The 26,544-nt window shown below is 41.5% G+C and overlaps 10 protein-coding genes across 10 annotated transcripts; 6 read left to right on the forward strand and 4 right to left on the reverse strand.

Annotated features, from left to right (window-relative positions):
* Nucleotides 1-480: 480 nt before the first annotated feature.
* On the forward strand, nt 481-2,800 carry SS1G_00781 (hypothetical protein; the record flags this gene model as incomplete). Its single annotated transcript, XM_001598642.1, has 3 exons — nt 481-542; nt 1,024-2,030; nt 2,214-2,800. 3 exons carry the CDS (start codon nt 481-483, stop codon nt 2,798-2,800), a joined length of 1,656 nt encoding a protein of 551 aa, XP_001598692.1.
* Nucleotides 2,801-4,390: 1,590 nt separating this feature from the next.
* Nucleotides 4,391-6,168, forward strand: SS1G_00782 (hypothetical protein; the record flags this gene model as incomplete). Its single annotated transcript, XM_001598643.1, has 5 exons — nt 4,391-4,518; nt 4,569-5,308; nt 5,402-5,952; nt 6,007-6,046; nt 6,119-6,168. The coding sequence occupies 5 exons, from the start codon at nt 4,391-4,393 to the stop codon at nt 6,166-6,168; spliced, it is 1,509 nt and encodes a 502-aa protein (XP_001598693.1).
* A 1,452-nt stretch (nt 6,169-7,620) lies between these two features.
* SS1G_00783 (predicted protein) lies at nt 7,621-7,833 on the forward strand (the record flags this gene model as incomplete). Its single annotated transcript, XM_001598644.1, has 1 exon — nt 7,621-7,833. The coding sequence occupies one exon, from the start codon at nt 7,621-7,623 to the stop codon at nt 7,831-7,833; it is 213 nt and encodes a 70-aa protein (XP_001598694.1).
* Nucleotides 7,834-8,244: 411 nt separating this feature from the next.
* Nucleotides 8,245-9,312, forward strand: SS1G_00784 (predicted protein; the record flags this gene model as incomplete). Its single annotated transcript, XM_001598645.1, has 3 exons — nt 8,245-8,318; nt 8,922-9,014; nt 9,255-9,312. 3 exons carry the CDS (start codon nt 8,245-8,247, stop codon nt 9,310-9,312), a joined length of 225 nt encoding a protein of 74 aa, XP_001598695.1.
* A 1,926-nt stretch (nt 9,313-11,238) lies between these two features.
* On the reverse strand, nt 11,239-12,722 carry SS1G_00785 (hypothetical protein; the record flags this gene model as incomplete). Its single annotated transcript, XM_001598646.1, has 3 exons — nt 11,239-11,729; nt 12,101-12,185; nt 12,408-12,722. The coding sequence occupies 3 exons, from the start codon at nt 12,720-12,722 to the stop codon at nt 11,239-11,241; spliced, it is 891 nt and encodes a 296-aa protein (XP_001598696.1).
* Nucleotides 12,723-13,442: 720 nt separating this feature from the next.
* Nucleotides 13,443-13,631, forward strand: SS1G_00786 (predicted protein; the record flags this gene model as incomplete). Its single annotated transcript, XM_001598647.1, has 1 exon — nt 13,443-13,631. The coding sequence occupies one exon, from the start codon at nt 13,443-13,445 to the stop codon at nt 13,629-13,631; it is 189 nt and encodes a 62-aa protein (XP_001598697.1).
* Nucleotides 13,632-14,750: 1,119 nt separating this feature from the next.
* On the reverse strand, nt 14,751-17,485 carry SS1G_00787 (hypothetical protein; the record flags this gene model as incomplete). Its single annotated transcript, XM_001598648.1, has 2 exons — nt 14,751-16,471; nt 16,531-17,485. 2 exons carry the CDS (start codon nt 17,483-17,485, stop codon nt 14,751-14,753), a joined length of 2,676 nt encoding a protein of 891 aa, XP_001598698.1.
* A 2,290-nt stretch (nt 17,486-19,775) lies between these two features.
* Nucleotides 19,776-20,171, reverse strand: SS1G_00788 (predicted protein; the record flags this gene model as incomplete). Its single annotated transcript, XM_001598649.1, has 2 exons — nt 19,776-19,814; nt 20,007-20,171. 2 exons carry the CDS (start codon nt 20,169-20,171, stop codon nt 19,776-19,778), a joined length of 204 nt encoding a protein of 67 aa, XP_001598699.1.
* A 1,881-nt stretch (nt 20,172-22,052) lies between these two features.
* Nucleotides 22,053-22,787, forward strand: SS1G_00789 (hypothetical protein; the record flags this gene model as incomplete). The annotated part of the gene is made up of 2 exons (XM_001598650.1): nt 22,053-22,165; nt 22,220-22,787. The coding sequence occupies 2 exons, from the start codon at nt 22,053-22,055 to the stop codon at nt 22,785-22,787; spliced, it is 681 nt and encodes a 226-aa protein (XP_001598700.1).
* A 3,010-nt stretch (nt 22,788-25,797) lies between these two features.
* Nucleotides 25,798-26,235, reverse strand: SS1G_00790 (predicted protein; the record flags this gene model as incomplete). Its single annotated transcript, XM_001598651.1, has 2 exons — nt 25,798-25,829; nt 26,151-26,235. 2 exons carry the CDS (start codon nt 26,233-26,235, stop codon nt 25,798-25,800), a joined length of 117 nt encoding a protein of 38 aa, XP_001598701.1.
* Nucleotides 26,236-26,544: the final 309 nt, after the last annotated feature.

Below are 26,544 nucleotides of genomic sequence, written 5' to 3' on the forward strand. Positions count from 1 at the left end.
ATTTAAGCCCTGGTACCTGGATAATACCACAATGCCTGCATCCAGCAAGCAATCCCAGCTAATGCCTCGAGAAAAAAAATAAAGACCCGCTTCACTACGACCCTGGAAACAATTCCATGAACTCTTGTGGGTGCTGGTGCGGTGAAGGGTAGAGTCAGTGTCTGTGAGCAATGAGCGTGGGACTGGGATGGTTCGAAGAACCACAAAGCTTGGGGTTTTCCTCCTCAATGCAGAAAGTTGTGTAGAGCTAAAAGCGTCATCCACCACATTCTTCCATCTATAGTCATTCATCATCAATCTCTGCATTTTCTGGTATTCCTCCACGACCAGGCCGCCGCATCAGCCTATAGAAATTCGACAGAGCTAAGTTCTCATATTCCCTCGGTGCTCATCAACCACTTAAACAGCTTTTTTGCTGTAAGACCCGTGAGTGGTGCGCCAACCTTTAGAATCTCCACATATCTGTATGTTTATTTCGTTATGCCTTCGTTTCGTTCCACACTACTGGTTATGGCACCCACTCTGTTTATCTCTAATGCTCAGTGAGTTTGCCTCACAGTATTACAAGTCATTCATTCCTCTTTTGGTTCGAGGCAAGGCCCGCCTTCCAGATTCACATATACACGGTCAAATCTTATGCTCTTTAAAGAATCCCTGTCGAACCACTTCACCTCACAGGAATCACACAAATACTTCATAAATAACCACCCATACACACAAGTAATGGTTTTCTATTTGACGATTGAAATTGGATTTGGATACTTCGAGTGACGAAGCTGAGAATTAGCAGGAGAAAGCGCTGACCCATCATCGCTCGCTGGAAAGCCTCATTGGCAAGCCGGCGCCATAGATATTCGATCTGGCTGTTCAAGGTCCTCTAAGTCGCCCATTGCGCGAAAGTTCTTCTTTCGTTGCTTTTGCCGATAACGCGCAAACATCTCCAGTGCTAAATCGTTTTGCCGGAACCCAGTCTTCTGATTTACTTGAACGACGACTTTCGGATTTTGTTTCTAAGCTTCACAGCTACCAGCAGAGTTGGGAGGGAGAGGGAAAACGTCAATGTCCCGGTCCTCGAGACCAAGAAGGGTTAGGGGATCAGGACTCGATGTCGCAGAGGCTTTCTGCGTCTCGTCCTGCATCTCGCTCACCACCAGAAAGTCAAAAGATTACTCTCCCACCAGTGCAGGTGCGAGATGATCCTCGACATGGAGGGCGACCAGCAGACAGACAACTAGAGCAAGGCAACCGAGGATTACCACAACCTCATCATACATTACCATCCCCTTCATTGCGAACTCCTCAGTCCGCATCAACTAGTGAGGATTGGAAGTCCTCTGGACCATCGCGCGATCTCGGTGTGCATTCAATTCTGAATCCGACAGAGCCTGAAAGCGTATCAAATTCTGGTCGCCGACTGAGTGGCGGCACTACAGGCTCGCCACTCTCTATCACAGGGCCGACTTCACATTTTGGTGCAAGCCCATTGGTGACAACTACTCATCCTTATTCCAGTCGACCTCCCGTTAGCACTTCGCCTTCCTTAGAAAGTTTTAATCCAAATTTCCCAAGGGGTCCAGCCCGCAGAATGCTAACATCCAGATCACCTCGGCCTGCTAGTATAGGCAGAGCACCTATTCATGGAACTATCAATGCACAAGAGTCTCCCTTTTTACCCTCGAAAAGGGCAGAACCAATGCGAACTCCGGGCTCAGAGAACCCACCTATGCCAACACCGCCGGGGCAAATTCAGGCGCAGCACTATGGATTTCCCCATACAGGTACAACGCCGGTCGATCGACGTACAGATACTTCTCAAATGCAAGCTCCTGGGCGTGCCCAACACAGCGCTAGTCCTAGCATCTCAGTGTCTTCACAAACGCCGAGCCAGACTTCTCCGGCATCCAATTATCCTTATCAAAGTGGGCAGAATCCTCAGACAAGTGGGTCTTATTTCCCAGGTTCGAGTTTTAGTTCTTCAGTGCAGCAAGGAAGTGGATTACAATTACAAGCACCGCCTGCGGCATCAGAAGGTCCGTACAATGCTTCTCAGATTGGTTCCTCACTCCACTCCAACATAAGCTCGAGGCAGGCTTCTGCCTCAGAGCCCTATGGTGTCCTGACAATAACCACGGCTCACGGCGTGGCTTATCATGTACCCGTGGACACACACCAAGCGTCGCGTTTAGCTGACGAGAAGCGTGCGCGCAACGCAGGAGCATCGGCGCGATTCCGACAACGCAGAAAGGAAAAAGAGAAAGAGGCCTCATCCAACATCGAAAAACTGCAGTCACAGACTAGGGAATTGGAACGAAGAGTGAGGGAAGCTGAAGGAGAGAGGGATTTCTACCGAGGAGAACGAGATCGTTTTAGGGATATGCTGCTCCGAAATCCAGGAACTAGAGATATGGCTCTTCATGGACCGCCAAGTCCTCGTTCCATGAGGCCAATGTCTTATCCAGGTCCCCTTCCACCAAGCGGCCCGCCAATGAGCTTCCAAGGTTCTGAAAGCGGTGAAAGACCAGCAAGACGTCGAAGGACTGATGCACAAGGCGATTTTACGAGTGTCCCATACTCGCATTCTCCGGCTTCAACTCTACCTCCCGTTCAGACTGGATTCCCATCAGCTCATAGCCAAGGACTTCCTAGCCTGCCACCTCTAAGAATTGATAATTCTTCGACAGGTTCAGCGACAGGAATATCGACTCCGTCGATATCGGCAGGGCCTCCTTCATTCGACCCATACTCGCGAGGACCATACGATCGAGCATGGCCTAAACAAGAAAACGGCGGACGAAGATGACATTTTCTTCTTAAACTTAAATTTTATTATAATATGCTTGATGGAAAAAACGGCACATCATATTTTATACCCTCATTTCAACGCTACGAATTTCCTTCCCAGATCTAATACCTTCTTGTCAATTATACAAATGTACCCCTTCTATTAAGACTACATACTTGATCGTTATCCTCGACATGTATACTACGCTATTTTACACGACACCCCACTATACATATCTATCGCAAGATTTTCACAAAAAGAATTGCATATCCTCGGGCGACCGAACCTAATTTCGCTTTTACACCCGTTTTATGTTATATATACCCCCCCTGGCGGCTGTTTCTGTTCATTACCTTCATTTGTTTCTTTTGTGAATGCGAGACATTTCTTTTTCTGACTGGAGTGTGGACAACTTGTGGGAATTGGTCAAAACATCATCTATCTGTGATACCATTTTCAATTGGGAATTGTCGGAGCGGTGTTAAACTTGGAAGTGTTATTTTATTTGTTTGGGCAGTAAGGGGGAAAGGGTTCCTAGAGACGAGCAAGAAAATATCTGATGGGAGGATTCGAATATATCAACACCTACAGTTAATATTACGTGGGAGTGAAGAGAGAGGCAAATTGAGGTCTCACGAATGTAAGAAAAGTTGGATAGGGTTGTATCTAAAGACGATGTTGCTTTTCCGAGGATGAGGATATACAAAAAACCATCAGACTGTACAACGATAATGTGTATAATCCCAAGTTTACAGCACTTTTATTGACGGGGAGTTTGGGACACCCTAAAATCACTACATTCCATATATAATTTGGGGTCATGATAGATAGGTAGTTAAGATCATTACATACTGCCATAATTTATACATAATTTTATCATTTTTGCCTCGCGTATTTGACCCTTTAACCAGTGTCAGTCTCTCGAAAACCCCAACTCCTTTGTTCCAGATCTCCTACATCATAAGCTTTGCCTTTTTGTGAAGTCGACGAGAGGCACACTTGTATACAGAAAGGAGAAAGCGAGGCGTAAAGGTCTCACTCACTAAATAGGCCTTTCCCTGAAGCGACGGAAAAGTCCATTGACCAGTCTCTTACTCACGATAATTAATCATTATTTTTGATATCTGATAGGATGGAGGCTTTAATACTGTTCAATAATTCTAGATTAGATAACAATTGCCCATCATCGAAATGACGGCAATGTCGGTTATGTGCGGGGAGCTACAGCTTCATGAAGCTTGTACGCTATAGGAAGGGCTACCCGAAAACTCCACTAGAATTTAGCTATCATTGGCCTTATCTTTTTATCCCACGAAGCACAAAGCTATAACCTTTAAAACAAACAATAGCTGGAAGCAAGCCCCGCACTTGCACCACTCATGGTAATTACAAAAGAAAAGCTTTGTATATCTTCTTTCCATTGATCACCTCCTTTAGATGTTCAAGGTTATTCTACCTCTGCAATCATATCTGCGTAGCACAGCATTTCGAAGATTCCCCTCGTATTTATCTAGCAGGGCTCCTCGAGCGAAGACTGAATTTTCTTTGAAACCCTCATCCCTTTCGTTACGAAGTTGTCACAGATCTTTCAGCAGTCAATTTGCCAAGATGTCTGACCTGACTGTTGAGCTTACTGCCCCCAATGGCAAGAAATACACTCAGCCAACCGGCCTATTCATCAACAATGAATGGGTGAAAAGTAGTACCGGCCAGAAGATCACATCTATCAATCCTTCGTATGTTGTACCAACTTGGCATATTACCACACTGCTAACTCAATCCTTAGAGATGAATCAGAGATTGCATCAGTATATGCCGCTTCCGCAGAAGATGTCGATACCGCAGTTAAAGCAGCTCGAGCAGCTATGCGCAACCCTGAATGGCGCGATATGTCTCCCACCGATCGCGGTTCTCTCATGATTAAACTATCCACAATCATTTCTGAACATACAGATATACTTGCAACGATTGAAACTTGGGACAATGGAAAGATTTATAACGATGCTGTTGCTGATATTGCAGAGGTGGAAGCTGTTTTCAAATATTATGGAGGATATGCCGATAAGATTCATGGACAAGTGATAGATACTGGTATTGCCAAATTTGCATACACAATCAAGGAACCAGTGGGAGTCTGTGGCCAAATTATTCCATGGAATTACCCATTAGGTATGGCTGCATGGAAGTTAGGTCCCGCTTTAGCATGTGGGAATGCTGTGGTAATAAAGGCAGCAGAGCAAACTCCATTGAGCATCCTTTATTTCGCAAATTTGATCAAGGAAGCTGGCTTCCCACCAGGTGTTGTCAATGTCCTAAACGGGTATGGTAGAGAAGCGGGAGCTGCAATTGCAACACATGAAGACATTGATAAAGTGGCTTTTACTGGTAGCACTAGCACAGGAAAAGAGATCATGAAGATGGCTGCAGGCACCATGAAGAACATTACTTTAGAGACGGGAGGAAAATCACCTTTGATGGTTTTCGAGGATGCAGATCTCGATCAAGCTGTCAAATGGGCGCATTTTGGTACGTCTTTATTCCGAAAACCGCATGCTGTGTCATGTTCTTTTTCTCCTGTAGCACAATCCTTCAAATCTCCTATTTGCTAATCCTTCCTAGGCATTATGTCGAACCAAGGACAGATCTGCACCGCCACGTCCAGAATCCTCGTACAGGATTCCATTTACGATAAGTTCATCGACGCCTTCAAGAAACAGATCAAAGAAGTTTCAGTTGTTGGTGATCCATTCGCTGAAAACACATTCCAAGGTCCACAAGTTACTAAAGCTCAATACGAACGTGTCCTAGGTTACGTTCAAACAGGTAAGGATGAAGGCGCCACCCTCATCGCGGGAGGTGAAGCTTTCACAAACGCCCATCCTTCAGGCAAGGGATTTTTCATTACCCCCACTGTCTTCACAAATGTCAAACCTAGCATGAAGATTTACCGTGAGGAAGTTTTCGGACCATTCTGCGTTATTGCTAGCTTCAAGACGGAGGAGGATGCTGTGGGAATGGCAAATGACACAACATATGGTCTTGGCAGTGCAATCTTCACTACCAATTTGGACAGAGCGCATAAGCTTGCTAGGAGAATCGAGGCGGGCATGGTGTGGATTAACAGTAGTCAGGATTCCGACTTTAGGATTCCGTTCGGAGGAGTCAAACAGGTAAGTGAATCTTCTTGCCATGATCGCAGAGATTTCCTGCTAACTCAGAAATAGTCGGGAATTGGACGGGAGTTAGGTGAGGAGGGCTTGAGAGGTGAGTTCCACCGATAAATATACATCAATTTTCTTTGTTTTTTGTTTAACTAACTTTTTTCTACTAAAATAGCTTATTCTCACGTGAAAGCCGTCCACATCAACTTGGGCACGAGGCTCTAGGTTTATGTAAGGAAAGCGCGGGATAGGTTCTCTAACAATGGTAGTTATGTATGGATGAGGTGGTGGATATGTATATTGATGACAAGATACCAATGATGACTTGAGCGTTTTACTTTCTAATGAGCACCGTTCTGTATTTCTGTATATCTATATCCTACCATCTTTATATGATTTTACACACGCACTTACAATTAATTGGCTGAGACCTTGATTGTCATGTTGTTAGGTGCGGTCCGTGGATAGTGGCCTTATGTTCTATTTCAGGCATCACACCTAGACAAAGCTCCAAACTAAAACAAACACTTCATCTTAGCGAGCTAGCTTTTTTTTTCTTCATCTTCATCTTTACGTCTATATTCCGAAATCCTCTTGTATTTATTGATAAGAAACTTGATCTATTATCGATAGTCTCGGTTTTGTATCGTAGTTCGATTAAGGCTATAGTAATCTTATTTCTTATATCGATAGTTTATATATAGATATGTATTGTGTATTGTATTATATCTCATGTTTTATGACTTTGCTCACAGGAAATATATAGTTGGGTTTATAGTTTTGTGGTATTTTATTTTGTTTTATTGCCTACACCACCTGTATGTGGATGTTTTTGGATGATGGCGGTAATATAGAAAAGTTAGATAGGAGCAGGGAATTCGAAAAGTTCCGTGACGACGAGATTTATATCTCTTAGAGCGTCGTAGGGAAAAGCGATTGATAAATCATCGTGCTGTAAAGGATACACAAACCAGTTCTCGGTAAAGAGAGAGGTAGGAGGTCTGTTAGTATCCGCGTCGTTTGATGCACAGGATAGAGGATATTGTCTGTAACTTTATCGAGATGATTGATTAACGGGTTGCAGTCTTCTTTAAGATGTGATCTAGGTATTTGGGTTAGTGCCTTGGCTCGTGTGGTGAGCTGTTGCTATGAATGAAAAAAGTAGAGAACATTTGTGCCTGCACACTTTTGATGTATGTATATATACCACCACGCAGAAGTTTTGGGAAATTGTTATTCAAATTGTCTAGATAGCGAATTAGTTTACGAATTCCAGAGTATTTGGGGATAGATAGGTTTCTTAGTAAGATTATTCATGCCTGTGTTTTTAGAATAGTGCATTGCATGCATATTTAGCCGAATATTCATGTGGTTCTGATTTCGTATCGTGATGGCTGGTAGTCAGGCATTGCCTTGACAAATTTTAGTTAGAGACGTTTTCTTCACCTTAGATATGTGTAGGACTACGTTTTGGTCATCATGGAGCTTGAAGTCTGGAATTTGGAGATGTAATGATTATTATTTTTCAGTGCCTGAATCGTGGTGCTATTCGATTGGGAAATAGCGCTAGGAAGATGCTGGAAGAGATTTAATGGGAATATACGGGGGACGAGACGGTTGGGTGGTTAGAATGATCAAGCGGGATCTAAAACTGTTCTGTATAATGGTAATCCTATGATGTATCTTAGCATCTCACGATTTCAAACTAGTGTTTCTGACAATTGGAAAATGAAATATGAGCCCATCGTTATTTTCGGAGTTGGTGGTGAGAAAGGTGGCATTTCGATAGTTACCTCAGTGACTATGGAAAGATACAGAATGAAGAACGTGGTATATGATGCAGTAGATTTAAGTACAAAACTGAAATCTCTTCTTGGATTTCCATTATGACTTAAATCATTCTTGATGAAAGTCTCTGATACTACTCTGTCTGTGTAGCGAGAAATCTCGCAGAAAGCTGAATATTTTTTCCTATGGATATGTGTATATACAATACGGTGCAAAGAAAGCAGTAAAATGACCATTTAATACATTTTAAAAGCAACAACCCTTCAAGCCTTGATGCAATTTGTCTAATTAGATAAGGTTTTTGATTACTTGGACTAAACGGTTTTTTAAAGAACGGAGAAACAATGGATTTCAGTTTTGTTCTTTCAGTTGATTTCATGTACTGGAAAAAAAGAAAATAAATTCTAAAACCAGAGCTTTTAGCCAAGTCGCCCAAATCTTTTTTGTTTTGTAATTCTTATGTGTCTAGCTGGTCCTTCAAGCTTCCTCGTCCATATTCAATCTTTGATGACAATGACAATGATTATGAAGCTAAAGTGGTACTGTCTCTGGATTGAAGCTGTCGAAACTGAGTGTTTAGAGTTAGGGTATGTGTCCAGGATTTCCAATAGTCCGGAAGCTAGTCGGATAATGGAAGACTTTTGAGTTTCTCAATCGATCTAAATTTAAGGCCTCTGTGAATCATTCAGGGTATTTAAAAAGTTTAAAGCATTTGATAGCTTTCATGCGTATTCTGAAGTCTGGACCGGTTGACGCACTAATTTTCATCTACTTCACCCAAGTTTCGAAAGATGAAATTGCCATAAATGAGCGAGAAATGGACGCAAGTGACTTCTTTTTGACTAGAGTTTGAGTCAAGATATATCCTTCCTGTAAAATTGACTACATTATCGAAGCCTCCGGACTCAAAACCACTCGTAACCTCACATTCTTTGAAACCCAAATCTGCGCTGCGATACACCAAGTCGAATTAAAAAATACAGCATAGCCTTCTAGCACAAAACAATTGATAGCTCAATCACAGTTCTAGATGTTCCGCAGCCAATCCATATATTTGAACACATGTGTCGCGGTCCCTGACCCTACCATGATCAAACAGCTCAGTGGCCGGCAAATAGCCAGGATCTTTGGAAATCCTATTTAAGTGTCCTTATGTAGAGGTCGCTAACTTCCGGTTTAGCACCAACTAGCTCCGACCTAAGTGCTACTGCACATTCGCCAAATATCCATTGTACCACACCGCGTCGCAATCCTCCCAACGGTCTTCCACTCATCCATAGACAGTTTGGCTTCAACCTTCTCGTCAGCTGATGATCCTCCTCGATGTACACTAGTGTTCAACTCTTTGTATACAAAGATCGAACTAGTCCGCAGCAGCATAGCCGAAGCCCATTTTGTAACTTTTCAAACGTTCTTTCGGTCTTGCTCCTGCTGAGCATCATCACGAATCGTATTGTCCATGACCAAACGAAGATTAATTGCTGTCCATATTGGAGAGTGGATTTATTACAGCTGATGGTTAGAGACGGACTGCGTGAGAAACAATTCTATGCCTTCTCCGGGTTTCTGATCAACAAATGACCTTGGACACGTACGTATCAACAGCTTGTGCAATCTTTGTAGATGTAACCCATCGCGTTGCTTCCAATATGCTTTGTTCCATACCGGTTACGTATGCATTGACGGCACGTATGTACAGGATGCGGTCATGGTTCAAACTGTCATAAGGTGTCAAACACCTTGGTTGAAGATGTTGAAAGTATTGAAAGCACCTTGCTTGAATATCTTCTTGTGGACGATAAGCAGGCCTTGTCAATAAATCAATCGTTGTAGAAACTAAAATCCAACGAAAATTCAGCTCTGACCTTCAGTCTGTCCTCTTGGTTGGTGATTGACTTCTGGAAGTTGATTTGCCACAGAATATTGTTTCACAGAGAATGGTTTTATATTGTAGGTGTGAGGAGGGTTGTCCTATTATTGGAGCTAAGATTCCTAATTATATGGACCCATAATCGTACTTACCATATTGAGCCTAACAACAGGCATGTAAACAAAATTTATTAGCTAATAGTGAAATGTATAACGTGGTTTATCAGGACCCTGTACACTTTTACCTCAATTGCCCATATTCCATTGAAATAAAATTACAACAATACTATAAATTAGAATTAAATTACATACGATTTAAAAATCAACTAATGCTGGATCTAATTGACAAGTTCGTGCATTATATGAAGTACTACCACATTTGCTGCATTGTTGTATAGTAGTTTACCTCTTTATTGAAGAATCACTATTTGTAAATTCGTTATATTATATTTGATCTTCTACATTCTTTTGTTCTAATATATCATACCCATCTTCTACTGAAAGTGCTCCTCCCTTTCGTATTAAAGCTTTTCTAACTCTTCAATATTTACTGAATGCTTCATTTGCTTTACAGAGATTATAAACCTCAATAGCTAAAAGCATATTCGCATAAGCTAAAAACTCTGTATTCTTAGCTAAAATTACAATCGTTTTAAATATTGGAGTAGGTAAACTCCTTTGATGCCGAGCAATATGACTTTTCATTAAAGTAGATTGGGAAAGAGCTCTGATTAGATTATAAAATATTTGAGATTGCTATATATCAGGATCGACTGATATTGATCTATTTGATGAAGTTCTTATTTGAATATCTAGCTTTGAAAATACAATTTCCGGATTAAATGGGATTAGCCCAGCTCCGCGGAACCCAGCTTCACTATTTGATATAGATATTGCTTCGATATATATAGTTTTGAAGATTTGAAAGGACTCGGTTTTGATAATATAAATAATATATATCTTGATAAAGTTCTCGATTTGTTGATTATATGAATACTTTAAAGGACCAAAATAATTGATATCGAATGATTGAATTAAATATAAAGAATAAAATGATAAATTAAATAATATAATATTGTATTCCTTACAGTATTCTTGAAATGCTGACGATTTATAACTTTCATGCCTATCAAACATCAGCATTCGATATCTATCCACTTTCCTACTTTCAGTATATTTATTGAAGTATTTAATTTATTCAAGATCTATCTCATTATTTGTTCATCTGTTGATAATAGGTTTAATAAGCCAATCATATAGTAAATCATCTTTGGTATATTAATTTGAAAGATAGTATTCATCTTTTACTATCAAAAACGAAGGTATATTATAATTTTCTTCATCAATACAAATAATTGTTATAATCCATTCTCGATTGTCTAATTATATAGCTTTGCTTTTTCCATATCGATCAACTTTAGTAACTATTATATATAGTGATATTTGTCCTATTATAAAGCCTGTCTTATCGAAGTTATAGAAATCGCAATCCAGAATACTATATTTAGCCTATATATTCGATATCAATCGAAATCATCTTTCAATAAGCTCTGAATCTTTATAAAGAGCTTTTTGAAAGTTATAAACATAATTAAAACATATCTTTAATTCTATATATTGTTTTACAAAACGATAAGTCTAGAGCTTTCCAACCTTCTTCGCACCTCGCGTTTCGAGTATATAATTCGCTATATCTTCTATATCACTTATTCGAGGACTAAACCCTCTTTTATCCATATCCAATATATATTGAAAAAGCGATTTCTCTTCCAATTCTGTCATTTTATGATTTGTTAATCGAAGTTCAATAAGAGGCAGAATTCCATTCATTCTAAAGGTAAAGGTAGTATGAGGTATATTATAGAGTTTTGCAGCTTTCCGAATACTCAAATTTTGAGATGTACGAATAGCCTCAATAGCTAAATTGATTCGAGCTTCTTTTGAAGTAGTTTGCATAATTAAATATTGATAAATCGCGTGTTGAAGTTGAAAGGTAATAATTGAGGTAAAAGTGTACAGGGTCCTGATAAACCACGTTAACAGATATAAACTCTCCTTGATCCGGTCGGCCGTGTGGTTGGTCAATGCCAGTTCCGTTGTATTGCTTTTATCATTTTCATTAAATTTTGCTATTACTAAGTAGCACTTTCATAAATAATGAATTAGTCTTTTGTAAGACTATTTCACATTGCCTTAAAAATCTTTTTTCTCTATCCCTCTCTCGTTCTCTCAGCCCTTCTCTTTTTTACAACTCTACTCCCTATCAGCTTTCTATTCCAATCTCTACATTAGAACCCGGATTAAAATAATAATAAAAATTTAGAAAAGCGGATAGCGAATTAAGCACCAATTGAAAGCAATGAGGTGGATTCGTAGTGCACTAAAAGACCTCAAATTCGCTTTTCAAAAGTACACTCCGTTGGCTCATGTTCCATGCTTCGAAGTCTGCTCAAAGTGAGGTTTGGAAGATGTGTTTTGATTTACTATTTATTATTTCCACTTCTTGCTTCTTCTGGTTGTTCCTGAGAAAGGCAGACCTTGAAGCTGTGAGCACCAAAGTAATGCCCTTGCTTGAAGAGATTTAACTAAAAAATCTTTATTATGTTGTCATCAAACCAGAAGAAGCAGTGTTTCAAGCTGGATTAGGTTTACACATGAAAGAGCATCTCTGTATATTAATGAGTACTGGAGTAGAATATTCCTAGAATATGGAGTTGGTTCACTAGAATTTTTCATATTTTTCTTTGCTTCGTATTTGACCTGTTCCAGGAATTTTCATTTCGCCTTACTCTCACAAAAGCACTTACTCGGAAGATACTGCTTTCAGACCTGATGATCGAGTTTGTGTTGATATAATTAATTAATGAGCTTCTTCGACGGTCAAGGTCACCGTCGACTCTTACACCAAATGACCGACATTGATGTTTTCTTACTTGTCCGTCATCCATGGATATTTTATTGACCCCAATTCTGTCACTTGACTGGAGGATTAACATTTCTTTGTTATTCACGATCCCATAAAACGTAGTCCAAGCCAGCCTGCTTGAGCAAAGGTCATCAAAACCTCCAAAGTTGCTCACATCAAATATCTCAATCCAGAAGTCCCTTGGCACGGGTTTCATGATGATGCGACTTCACATCATGCCAAGCACCTTAAGATTCAGATACCGTCCCCTACATATCCCATTTTCCATCTTGATTATATGACCAAGGCATAGAAATCAGAACCTCATCTTCCCACTTCCCAAACATCAAAGCATCACCTCTGACATCACATCTTATATGTCAACCCTCTCTTCCTCGCACACCTCGGTTCCTTTCTCCTTTCCTCCTCTCTGCAGTTCCCTTCACACCGTCAAAACATTTAAAGTTCAAAACTTTTTGTAAATTAGATGTTCCAAGACGGATTAATTATCTCCTCTGAGCAGCACCTCATTTTAAATCCCGGAGATGAAAAGGTTCTAGATGGTAGAACTTTAGACCGAGGCTCGTAGATGAAGATCAGAGCACAACTCCGCGATCTGCATTCCTCCTGAATTCCTCCTGCACTAACCTAGAGATGCCAGCAAAGATTTTCCAACAAGTATCAGATCAACCGCCGATCCAGCGTTCTCACGACCCAAAAAAAGAAAACAGATCCGAAAGTAAGAATTATGGATCATGATCGATAGAGTTATCGTACCTGTTCCATGTACTGTACACAACAGCTTAAGTTATGGAGACTCTAGATAACCGACGGGGGATTCCTACGGCCAAAAGAAAGAAGAAAAAAATAACCGTCAATCAAAATCCGCAAGTGCATCTTCCAATTACACGCAGGCGTCACGACATATATCATAGTAATGGCATATCATAATAGTGCCAAGAGTAGCGGACCCGCTACTAGAATATCCACCCTCTCCTCACAGAGTGCCCCATCCCATCCGGAAATATCCCATCCTTCCGAACTTCCCACGCTGGGTCTCTGCACCTCGCTGCCGGGCTCGGTCTCGACCTTCGACTATATGCAACCCAACGCTTCCTTTGATTAGATAGATGCACTCCTTCGCATTCCACTACACTCTATTCTCTGCCTCCTGCTTGGCACTTGACGGCACCCAACCAAATGCCGAAGAGGCATTGCTTACCATTTAAGTTTAGGCCAAGAATTTTCTCGTATCTGCAAATACCGGTAACGGTATTTGACAGGCCCGTGGGTGATTTCCGCAGTTGAGGCATTTCATCAATATGTACATTGACTGTGCAGAGGATGAAAATCGCATCGTGAAAAAGAAAATCCCACTTTTGGCTTGAACCTTGTTCCTTGTTCTCTGTGCGTCTGTTGTCCCATCTTTAATTTTGGGGACCGGTGTGATTAGAGTTGGTATGTGCATATGCACATCAATATATTAGATAGGAGCATTTGAAGATTTGACAACTTGGGAGGTTTGTGCGTGCTTTGTACTCCGTTTGTTGTATTGCATCTCAGTGGGGTTTTTATACGTAGGTACTTGTCCTGCATGATAATGCTTGTTGTGACGTCGAGGTACATTGTAACTTTCAGGTGCTAACACCAAAGTATGATTCTGAATGGGAACAACGTTTTTAATTGTGTTGAAATTGAGGGAACTCATAACTTTGTATTGGAAAAATATCTAAGTGAGATAAATGTACGGAGTAACAAACCAAAGAATTATTCTTTGTCCCGTGTAATATCAATCATCGCGATATATTTTTCCCAAACCTCCATTCCTGAGACTATGACATGATTCGTAACACATAAGATAAAATCATAAAAATAACATAATTTTGGGGCATCATTCATTTTTCGTGACCATGACTCCCACCCGCAACCAAGAATTTTCCATCTCCATCCCACCACTAATATCCTTTTTTCTTCTTGTTGACTCACTCCATACACCAAAGCCTGCCTCCAATGTACAAAAGTGATTTCATAAACCCGTCCTCCTCCAGATTACTAGCACCAAGAGTGGACGTCGTAAATACAATAACATAAAAAGAGAAGAGAAAAGTCATGTGCAACACAAAGTATTGTGAGAGACGTGACATGTATGATACGCATTAAAAGCGAGATCATAGTAACAAGAACGGAACAACAAGCAATCATCACATCATAACCTCTAATCAAATACCCCAATCAGACCGACAACTCAAACCATAATCCATTCACCCTCCACTCCCTCCATATGTTTACTCCATTTAAAAGGTCCTGCTTGACCTCTCATCCCATCTGGAGATGCTCGCCCATCTTTCCCCTCTGCCCACAACTTCTCTAGTACCTCCAATCCCGCCAAGTTGTTAAGATACCCTGATCTTTTCATAATTTCCCTACATTTACTCCTGACAATGCTCTGTTGCAACTCATTGATACACTCACTTCCACTTATGAAAAGTGGCCATAACAAGAACTTCTCACATCCACTATTAGTATCCAGGCTTGTAACGTAAAACAAAACTTGGCTGACCAAATTCTGGAAGTTAAGATGCGAGCTAGGTGTTGTGGGACAAGCGAGACGTTCGGTGTATAAGAGTGCCGAATATCGGAATGCTTCGGATATATATCCAAAGTCGCGGAGTTGAGTCGGAGTTGGAGTGACGGGGAGAGAGGAGACGATGTGGGAAGGAGAGAACTCCCACTCTTGGAGTTCGAGGCGCGCTGCTTTCCATTCAGTCCAGAAAGTAGTATGGGCATCATCACATGGCATATAGGTTGGGACGGATGTAGGAGAGCAGGAGGTAGGAGAGAGTGGTGTAAGGCTTTGCATAGGAAAGTTGGGCTCGTCATCAAGTGACATGGTTGAGGCGAAGCCATTACCATCGAATGAGATGGAATGGAGGTTGTAAAAATCGACAAGTGCTTGGCCTGCAAGACGAGGTCGATGAAGCCCGGCTGTGTGATGCATATGATTTTGATGAGAGTTGTTAGAGATAGAATCGTTCATAACAGGGCGATGTTGAGACAGTAAATTTAGACGCCCCAGTTTAGCAATTGTCTTGAAGAGGACAGCATCGCAGCCTGCCATGTTTTCGATTGCGTGATTGGGATTGGATGGGCTAGCTAGCATTTCAAGGTATCCACCTCGAAGCTGAGCTTCGCGGTCATTGATAGAAGCGGCAATGCCGTCGAAATAAGTAAAGAGGGATTCCATCCATCCCCAATTTCCAGTCTCAATTCCACATTCTCGCATTCCGAGGATCTTTTTGACGCCTGCAAATTGGGTACGGAATTGGGCGATGCCAGATTCGCACATGCGGTAGTGACAGAGAATAAATAGTGTGGCTAGAACACAATCATGGCGGGCTTTGGAGGGATCAGATAATTGTTGATTGAGCAGGGAAACAGCAAGAGAACGATGTTGATATTCCTCTTGAAGTGATGCGTCGGTAGTCGAGGAGTCGGTTAAAGTTGTTTGAGTAGAGGATCTTCTGACGCAGACGGGTCGGCCAATAGAGCCACCATTGATACGATCTTGAAGTTCGAGTTCCATTGGTTGACGCCAATGGTTTTGCCCAAGTGATTGCTTTCGCTTCATGCGTAGATTGCAAGCAGCAAGGGCGCAAATGGCATGTTGAAGACTTTGACTTGAAGAGGCGAGAGAAAGAATGTGCTCACGATAGGGGTTAGAAGGGCTATCGATGACCACTACCGAGGGGCAGATGATTTTCTCGTAATAATCTAAAAAGAATGAGATTCGGGGTGACATTTCAGACGTAAGTGAAGATGACATGGAATCATGTCCAGTAATATGATGGTAAGTGTCTGCTTCAGATGTGGGGGAACCAACATCGTCTTCATTTATAGAAGTCCATCCAAAATGACTGGATCTGGCGCTTGTTGCATATACGTCAGGTTCGTGAGAGTTTTGCATGCCTAGGAAGAGGATAGTTAGTAAAAAGATCTCAATAAACGCCTCGAATAAAATTATTCACCTAACATTTCATCATCATAGAAGATCTCATGTACTGAAGGAGAGGATCGTTGAGGTGGCCGACCTTCTGCGATATCATACATAGTTTGATGAGAACTGATGCTTGAACTCATTTCTGACTGGGCGTAGAATTGATCGGGACATGATGTCGGACCACGTGAGTTTCCCATAATATCCGAATTTTGATCCGTTATAGAAGTATTTCTCGAAGAGTAGCTGTTGTACATTGGAGCGGGGCTATTGAGGAAGGGGACTTCTTCATTGTGAAATGATTGGCTGATTGGTGATGCATACTCGCTGTCAGGATATGAACTCAGAGAGTCCACGGAACTGGAAAGACCGAGTCCTTCTGGCCTCCCGATACTAAGCGTGTGTATCCGGTGAAGTTGACCGGGTAATTGTCTCTGTATGTGTCGTTGTTGTGTCTCAGGATGGTACTTTGGAATTGTGAATTCGTGCGATGGTGCAGGAATATTCCAATCCGACATCTGGGTAGTCGTTGGAGTATTTCCATGAGGTGCCATATTGACAAAATCATACGTCATAAATGGACTGACAGGTACAGAAGTTGCATTTTCTAGCTTAATTCGAACACCATCTTCGTTTTTCTCTAAAGGTCTCGCAATTGTAGAAGCAGCTCGAGGACGAGTGATGGGTGGGCTTTTGGGGGCAGGAGGGGATTTCGCAACGGGGAGGGATAAGCCTCGCAATTTTCCTCGACTTGCCACTCCCACACCCCAAGTTAATTGGGTTTTGTAGCCTGAACACTCATTTCCTACTTCTAGACATTGTGAACAATAGGGTCTTCTGCGATCGCATTTTACGTTGCGTTTGGTACAAGCGAAGCAATCGTCCGAGGCACCGCTAGCTGGAGCTCTTCTGCGTCGCTTGCGTTGCGCAACAGTAGGCGGGTCGGATGAGGTAGAGGAAGGAGGGCATGCTACAGGGAGAGTCATTTTTGATGGAAATTATGAGGTAAAAACTTGGAGATTTGATTGAAAAGAGAAATGCAAGTCCATTGAAATATAATGTAGCCAAGTGCACGAAAGAAGAATGTGGAGAATAGCCGTTGGCTGAAGCTTGGGGTTGCAATATTTGGATGAAATTCATGGTGGGCATGTTAATCAGTTATGAGGAGCAAAGCGAGCTAGACGATGGATAACCCCTAGATAGTGTGTCCGCCCCGGCGCACATTCAAGTAACGGGTGGGGATCAGCACTGCGGCTTTGCCAGGGGGGAAGGGAAATGTAAAAAAAGATTGTGATGTAGGATAGGATGGGCAGGGAATTGAATTGGGACTTAGCAGGCTTTCTTAGGGACCGAGGACCATTTTCAACTGCCAGCTCCGAGAGGTTTAATCTATAATTCGACTAATCAGAAATCATCAACTCTGTCTGCAGAGGAAGCACAACGCAGCCTTCCATGCAGGAATCTTTGCTTCTTTCACTTGCTTTGCACGGTGGTCGTTAGCATTTCATCAATAATATTCTTCATCCTTTGCTCGTGGCAATCTTGGCCTGGGAAACAAGCTCGAGGGGATTTCGAATTGGCATTGAAATTGGCTCTGGGCTCATAATGCTTAATTTTAGGGTTATGACTTAAGTCTATTTACTCTGCATGGAGATAAATTTCTTGAAAAGGCTTGGGATCGTGAGCTTCATGTGAAATAAGCTTTAGTATGTCTCAATCCACAATCAACCCACTGAAGTTATACCCGTTCATTTTCTGTGCCGTAGAGCTTGATCTAAAAACCGGGGTGGGAAATTTCGCCATTGCGGAAGCTATCTCAAGAAGTGCCAGCAGACCCCATACAACGACCAGGTTCTAACTTGTAATCTATTTCTCGCAGGTTTTATATATTTTGTCCGTCATAAAGCCATCCTTTTGATTAGCGTCAATTCCCGCAGGAGTTATTGGACGAGAGGAGTTTGTTGATGATAGCTTAAAACAGACAGTATGGAATTTCGGAGATGAGAAGGTAAACGGTAACTAACAAGCCACCGGCGTCAAGCAACCACTAATGATCGTTTTGTGAGGAGGCAAACGCTGGCTGTATTTCTCTCCCCTGGCTATTCGGTACTGCCGTGCACATGCCTGAATTAGCAGCCCTGTCGGTGGTGTTTAGTTCTTCTTGGCTTTGTTTTACTTGTGTGCAAGTCTTCGAAAGACTCAATCTCCCATATCCCGCGTTTTTATACTTAAATTCCATTATGACGATGAGACTATTGATGTGTGACAATACAAGGTCAATTAAGACTTTGATTCAGGGATACTGAGATGATGAAGGGCGATGGTGTTACAGTCTTGCGCAATGTGCAACCAAGGCACAAAGCGTCTCATTACAACCGATAAGACTGCGAATGGATAAGGAGCACTATGCTATTTACATCTGAATGCAGGAGCGGGTCCGTCCTGACTGTAGCTAATGAGGGGTATTATTGTAAATATTGTAAATATTTTCATGTCTGAGCTGTTCATGAAGAAATAAGCCCATCATGGGTGTTCCATCATGGGTGTTAACGGGGTTGGGTAGCAGGCTAGCATATGATTCGTTCATCACCTGCAGAGCTCGTGCTCGTTTAATTTCTGCAGCTAAAGTGTGCACTCAGCACAGCGAAGGCACAAAAGTCTAAAAATTGAGCAAAAAGTTGAGGGGGGCAGATCGAAATTAGTCGTAGCTGGCAATTAATTCAACCGTTTGTTATGGCTGTTGTAATTCCCCCTTCATCATATTGATAATTGACTAGACCAGCCAAACATTTACGAAAAATGATATCAACTCCTCCGAACCACTTATATCAATCATGCTCCAAATTGTATGCGTCTGGCCGCCCACTAGTCCACATTGCGGGCCAATTTACACTAGGATCCCCCTCATGATCTTCATTTTCCTTTCACAAATCTTTGGATGAATGCTAATCAAATTTTTTGACAAACCGAATCATTGTCATTACATACGCATGACCATTGATTAAGGGTTCAATCTAGACAACTGCAGATCAGTTGAACTTGCACGGCTGGACCTTGAATAATGAACAAAATCCTTGCTATGCTTGGTGATTATTGATGATTATTAACGAAATCCACGGGAGGGTTTGATATTTCCGATGGATTCCCTTCTGTTCCCTTTGCGGTTCCTTCTGCTACTGCAAGACAAATTAGACAATAGATGCATAAAACAAATTCAATTTTCGGTGGCCGTCCCCCCCAAGGTCTGTTCGGCAAATTCCAAACCGAGCACAACCGTTACCCATGTAAAAGCTTCTCTTCAACGATGGTGCTATCCTAATTTCTTAAGTGTGGATATGAGCTAGAAGGTTTCGAAGAAGCGTAGAAGGAATTCGCGCCACAATGGGAGGCACCCCCTGGGCTATATGATAACGCAAAGGTATAGCCAAAATGTACACCTTCACGGGGCTCTACCAATTGATTTAGCTATAATTTTTTGGCGAACCCGTGCCTACATGCCGTGCTTACTTCTTCCAATCGCAGAAATGAGGAGTTATTAGATGCCTCGGTGTGGCTTCTTAACCTTGGAGAGATGAGCAAGTGGGCGGATAGATTGATTGATCCTTGTAAATCTTTTGCTTTTTCTTTCCAAGAGTTACCGATTGTTTCTCTCTCTCCTTGATCGCGAGTCATATTTTCGTAAACATAAGGCGTCGTTAAGCCACCTTCTCTCAATATTCACATGAGAGTGGCCCGGCTATATGTGCGATTTCATTATTAATGGGCTTTGATCTAGTATCGACCTATCTCAGGTACAAAACCCAAGCACGAAGAGGCCTTTCCGCGATCAAGCGGAGGAACTACCTGAATTTTTCCGCGGATAATTGCATGTTTTTTAGGGCGATTACAAGTTAGCTCATTTATTAGAAGGGCCGGGGAGTACGGCACAATGATTAGTGACAATAATACAATAGCATAAGGAGTAGAAATCAGTAAGGAAGCTAAGGGAAACCATGACAACCGGTGATTAATAAAATGGAAATAAACACTTGATTGTAGAAAAGTCTAATCGAAACTTTTCAAGGCCTGTCGAGTTCTGGTTCAACTGCAGTGGTCCTATCTAAATACACTGTAGCAATATCAAAACTGGGTAATATCTCCGATCCGCCATCTTTCATAATGTCTCAGATATGCCAAGTTTGACCAACCAAGGATCTGCCACCATCCCAATTTCTCAGCAGCTCGACGGAATTGGCCTAAACTTGCTCTACCGAGAACGATGCAATGTTCATGTTGCAAATTTATGATATTACAGCCTTCTTTATCATATTTTGCGCGGCTATTTTTTGAAGAAATTCATAAATTGTATACATTGCATTGTGGAGGATTCACGAAGACTTCATTGGGAACAGAATCCTGCCGCTAGCCCCTCATCGCTCATGCCGTTGCCGAATCCTCGCCGTCTTCTCCGAGATCCTTTCGCAATTATTGATTCACCGCTGATTGGCTTAGATGTTTCGCTCGAGATTCTTTCTTGTTGCTCAAATCACTTGTCAATTGTCAACTGTCAAGCGACGAAATCTACCGATCGTGATGGAACGTTACACTAGGGTCATTAGGATTGGCTGATGATCCTTTTAGGACTTCGCCTCTCCAGCATTATTCGAAGTCAGTGGCTGAGGTAATCAGAAGGGAGCAAAATGAGGTCGATCGTGAAATCGAGGAACAGAGGTAAGACAGCTATAGTGGGGGTACGAAGTGCAACGGCATCCGCCGTAGCAGGATAGATCTCTTCGGCGTTCACACTAATCGTCCTTGATTTCGGACATTGGACAGTAAAGAGAAGAGACCTGTTGTCAAATAAGCGATGAATGCACCCCATCAACAGCAAAACAAAACCATCCACACTTTGTTGAGTGGCACAAGTATGACGGAAATGAGGCCGGAGAAGATGCCATTCTGGTGTAAATAGATTGTGCACTTCGATAGAATAGATTAGCATTAGATCACGATTTGCTTTCATAATGAATACTTCTGATAGGTATCTAGGTATCTAATATCTAATATCCAGTCGTGGGGATTTGGGGGCGGGGACTTCTTCTCTGATGACATTTCCTCAAACACTATTGGACATAGGGACGCGATGGTTTGTACCTCTACCTTTCGGTTCATTCAGCTAGACAGGTACACGTATATACTCTGTAGGGTCCACTACTTCGGATGAAGATATTCACATGTGAGATGGGATGGGAGCTGCTTAATCGTGCTGCACGTATATATTAAGGCACTGTAAAATGTCTCTCAACTCCAAGGTTACATCGAAATTATGAAGATATACATGATGTTACTACCGCATGTGAAGAAGTCGAAAAAGTTAAGGGAATTGAAGAAGCACGTGCCTATGATCACGGGATCTAACCCCCGATTAAATATCATGTGATGATAAGCTAGCTGATAAGACTAGCTTAGAATTTTTTGTGAAGATTTTCGAAGTGAGCGAGTTTGCGAAGTGACAATACATTATCAAACCAATTTCATTTACACCACCTCATTCATTATCTGCAATAATAGAAAATGGGTCGCGAACTCCAAAAGAAGAAGAACAGATCTGGAAATGCTAAGATCAAGCTCAAGCCAAAGTCCAAACGTGTGAATCCTTTAGGCAATGCAATTATTGCTGCAAACTGGTAATTTTTCTATTCAATTCTGTATCTTGCAATCAACGCTAATTCTTTACACAGGAGACAAGAAGAAACCCTAACACAGAATTATCGTCGTCTCGGTTTAACCAGTCGTCTCAATACTGTTACCGGTGGTATCGAAAAGAAGAAAGCAGGACCCGAATCAAAAACCTCTACCGCTAATAAACTCGCCATCTCAAATACAATTCCTAAAAGCCTTGCACCAACCGAGGCGCGAGTCGAAAGGGATCCTGAGACCGGAAAGATTATAAGAGTTATTCATGATGAAAAGAAAACAAATCCATTGAACGATCCCTTGGATTCGGAGGCTGAGGATGGAGAAGGAGAAGGATTTGAAGGGTTCGGTGACGAGGAGGGTTCAGCATCAAAAAATGAGATTGTGAAAATGTTGGAGGAGCAAGCTTCAAGAGCGGGAGAGAAAAGAGAGAGACAACAAAGTGAGAGGGAGAAGGAATGGATTGAGAGGTTGGTTAAGAGATGGGGGGAGAACTACGGAGCCATGGTTAGGGATAGGAGGTTGAATCCTATGCAACAAACCGAATCGGACATTAAAAGACGCGTTCAAAAGTGGAAGGATGCCGGTGGTTCTGTTACTACTGAAGCGTAAAGTTTTAACTGGATGTACGATGATGCATATCGGCATGGTGTTTGGCGTTTGCGGGGGACATAACCATCAAGAGGGGTAATAGAATCCACATCAAGGTCACAGGGCTAGCTCCCTTGAAGTCAAGAATTGCTCAAAATTTTCGTTTTCCCATATTTCAGCTTTATGATTTTGTTCATATGCCATGATTTAAAATCGTTTATTACCGACCCTATCTAATTAGTGCTCACAGCATTTTACTACCGAAAATAAGCGTTTAGCACAATTAACCAGGAAATTTGGTGGATAATCATGAGTAAACTGAGTGTATCTACAGCATCAAGTCTGTCTTTTGAACATTGAAATTTTCATTTCCAAGCCCATTATTCTGGTTCTAAGCTGTTGGTACTCTATACCCCAAACTAAAGATTGTCCGTTTGAGAAACTTCCTTCTACATTACTCCAACAATCCAAAAGCATCCAACAAGCGCTATTAACTCTAACGCAAACGAAGATGTTCAATGGCTTTTCGCTTTCACTTCTTCTTCCTCGTCTATTCCTATATTAGAAATATCAATCTGTGGTTTTACGGCTACTTACGTGTTTGACGTTTTGTGTATGAATCAATACTTGGAACCCGAACAGCTCAGTAGGTCAAGAGAGCTCAATAAAGAATGACATACCTACTCCAGTATCGTATCTTTCAATCCATCCCCGTAGCCGGATCCTCTCTAGTTTTCACAGCGTCGTCAACATGCCCCACCCATCCAACAGCAACATCAAGTTTTACCTAGGTACCCAACACCAAAACTCCCCTATAGACAAAAATTTAACCTCCATCTCAAATCCAACTCTTCCAAGTTCCAATTCTCAACTACTATCTAACATTCCTCCTGAGCTGCCTTTCCCCCCATAATTTTCGAATCACTCAATATACACCTTCTAACTAGTCTGTATTGCTCATTTCCAACCAACTAACCAACCAACCAACCAATGTACATGCACACATCTATCTCCACCTTCACATCCATCTGACACCATATCGTATCCGGATTTCTAATCCACACACATCTCTACCTCTACCGCCACCTCTACCTCTTCCTCAACACCTTATACCCTACACCTTATATCTCATATACTGTATACTATATTTCCACCACCACCACTAATAAACCAATAAACCAACACACTATCAAAAGTCCTCTTAATCAACATCCAATATACACAAAAACGAAAAGCCCTCTGCTTCGGAACTAACTGTGGGCAAGACAAGTTCAAGCAAGCTGTGCTATACAGTACATACATATCACATCCCTTCATGCATAATGCTTTTTATTCTCGAGTAAGGTTATTAACTTATCATGTTTCTACGAAAAAACCGTTGTTTGCCCCCTTCCAACCCCCCAATCCCCCAACCACCACCCCCGATAAATCCATAAATTATTATATCTCCCACCCAATTCCCAAAACATCTCCTCGTATTCCCGTCTTCTCAAGAATACAAGATATCGCATTACACTCGCTATTCCCCAGCAGTGACGCGCAACTCGTAGAGATCTCCCAGAGGCTTCTTGTCGTCTATAGTTATCCTTATATATGCTCCTCCGTGAGCATTTCGCTAAATAATAATGATAATAATTATAATAAGCCTCATACATACATAAATCACCCAATCCCAAAGTATTTTTTTTTAGTAAGGTCTTACAATGAAATGCAATTAACATAACGTAGCATAGCATAGCATAATTACCCAAATATCAAACTCCCTCAGCGTATCCCGCAATCTAATCACCACCCTGCTAAAATGTTAAATAAGCCATATTTATGTACTTCTATATTCGAGCCATAAGTCTCACTATATACTTCTGCGATGCGTGATTGAACGATTCAAGCATGGGGAGGGTGTTAAAACTTAAGTGTGGGTGTGAATAGATGGGAATGAGGGTATCAAGAACATTGTAAGATTAGTTTTAACATAATATAATCTTTGATGATAAGAGATTAAAATCGTAAGATAAATAAATGATGAATATAACAGAAGTAACACAGACAAAGGAAAATGCTTCTCGGAAAGCACAATGCCTAGTCATTATTTTTTCCACATATCCAAGATGTTAAAGATCCCAAAGACTCAGAGGGCACATCTGCCCTACCATCCAAAATACATCCGACACTGTTAACCTTAACACCAAAAATAAAACTAGACTGTTATAAACTAGTGTAATCCACATCCCACCATATGATAATTCAAAGATAATCTTACAATTAATAATTCCAAACAAAATTTACATTTAGTTTTCTATATCTACAAAATTAGACATATAAATACACCAACCATACCATCGGCTAATTCAAGATCAATACAAGAGCGAAAATAACGCCAAGTAAAATAGGGTTTTGAAGGAAACTGAAAATGAATGAATGAACGAGGAACTCTTGTTGATATTTTCCTTTCCGAACAATGGAAAAAGCATGCAGTAAGTGCGGATTCAGATATCGATGATTCGCTTTCATGCAGGAAGTGAGCCGCATGATAGGAAAGGAAACCATAGGATATTCAATTACAAATAAGTATATAGTACAGCACGAGATATTTCTCATTGGTATTGGGCATGTCAAGGGGATTTGCGTAGATAGTGAGGAAATGCGGTGGCTAGGACGAGGAATTGTTCGAGTGAAAAAACTGCAGGAGCGATCCAATTAGGGAATTAGACCACTAGGTAGACTAATGAAATTGATCATGGTTTAAAAGTTATAGATTCACGGGTCTGAGTAAAAAGATTAAAGATGTGATTCACTATATGCAAGTATATTATACTCAATATTATAGCAAAAATGATAGAGAAAAATGAAAAGTAGTACTGAAATAGCAGCTGCTCTAACGGCCATGTATATCATATGCTAGCGAAGCATACCTCGCTGCATACTGATTACCCATGCTGTGTATCCGGAGAACATGAAGCGTGTATAAAGTGGTACTAAGAGCGCGGCTATTGCATGATACTTAACTAGGATATGGAATATACCGTTTCTTTTATCTTACCAATGAGAGTTCTTTCCGAAATCCTAGGCCCGTTAGCCAAAATTATGGCGGGCTCTAAAAATGCTGACGCACGAAGAAGAATTAGATAAATGATGGACAGGCTTAAAGAAGAAATGGCAAACTCCAGCCAAATCGAGTATTGATGGCCGGAGTGTGAACGCTAATTCCAGAAGTAGTCAGTGATCTCACAAGCCAAATGGATTGAATGGAGATTCATAACTAGTCTTCCATTGGGTGTGCTAATTAACAAGCATGTTGAACTAGAGACGAATGAAGACAATGCCAAATCCAATAAACATGCTGGGAATGATATATCTTACGGCTATCTTTGGTAAGTAACTAACCCCATAGAGATGTTTGGATTGCCAAGCCATTTGCCGAAAATCCCCGAATGAATGACCCAACAATCATCACAATAGAGCCAAACATTTTAGACCGCCGAGGTCCGAGAAGCTGAGCCAGTATTAGTGAGACGGCAAAGACAAAAAGTCACCTAGGCCGTGTGTGGCTGCCACAACACCGAAAACCTCTGCTCTAGACGCATACGCCAGTTCTCCAACCCCGTTTATCGTCGGCTCACTAAAATCTGTATCTCATCCATCGATACATTTCTGACCAATGAACCTCCACAAAGCAAACCCCACATTTACCCCAGGAAGGAACCAACCGAATATCGTTCATCATCTGCGAGTCAGTTCAAATCTCGACGTACGTCATCTCAATCCTCTTCCAGATCGG

The sequence above is a fragment of the Sclerotinia sclerotiorum genome, genomic scaffold (genome assembly GCF_000146945.2).
Source record: "Sclerotinia sclerotiorum 1980 UF-70 scaffold_1 genomic scaffold, whole genome shotgun sequence".
Classification (NCBI taxonomy): Eukaryota; Fungi; Ascomycota; class Leotiomycetes; order Helotiales; family Sclerotiniaceae; genus Sclerotinia; species Sclerotinia sclerotiorum.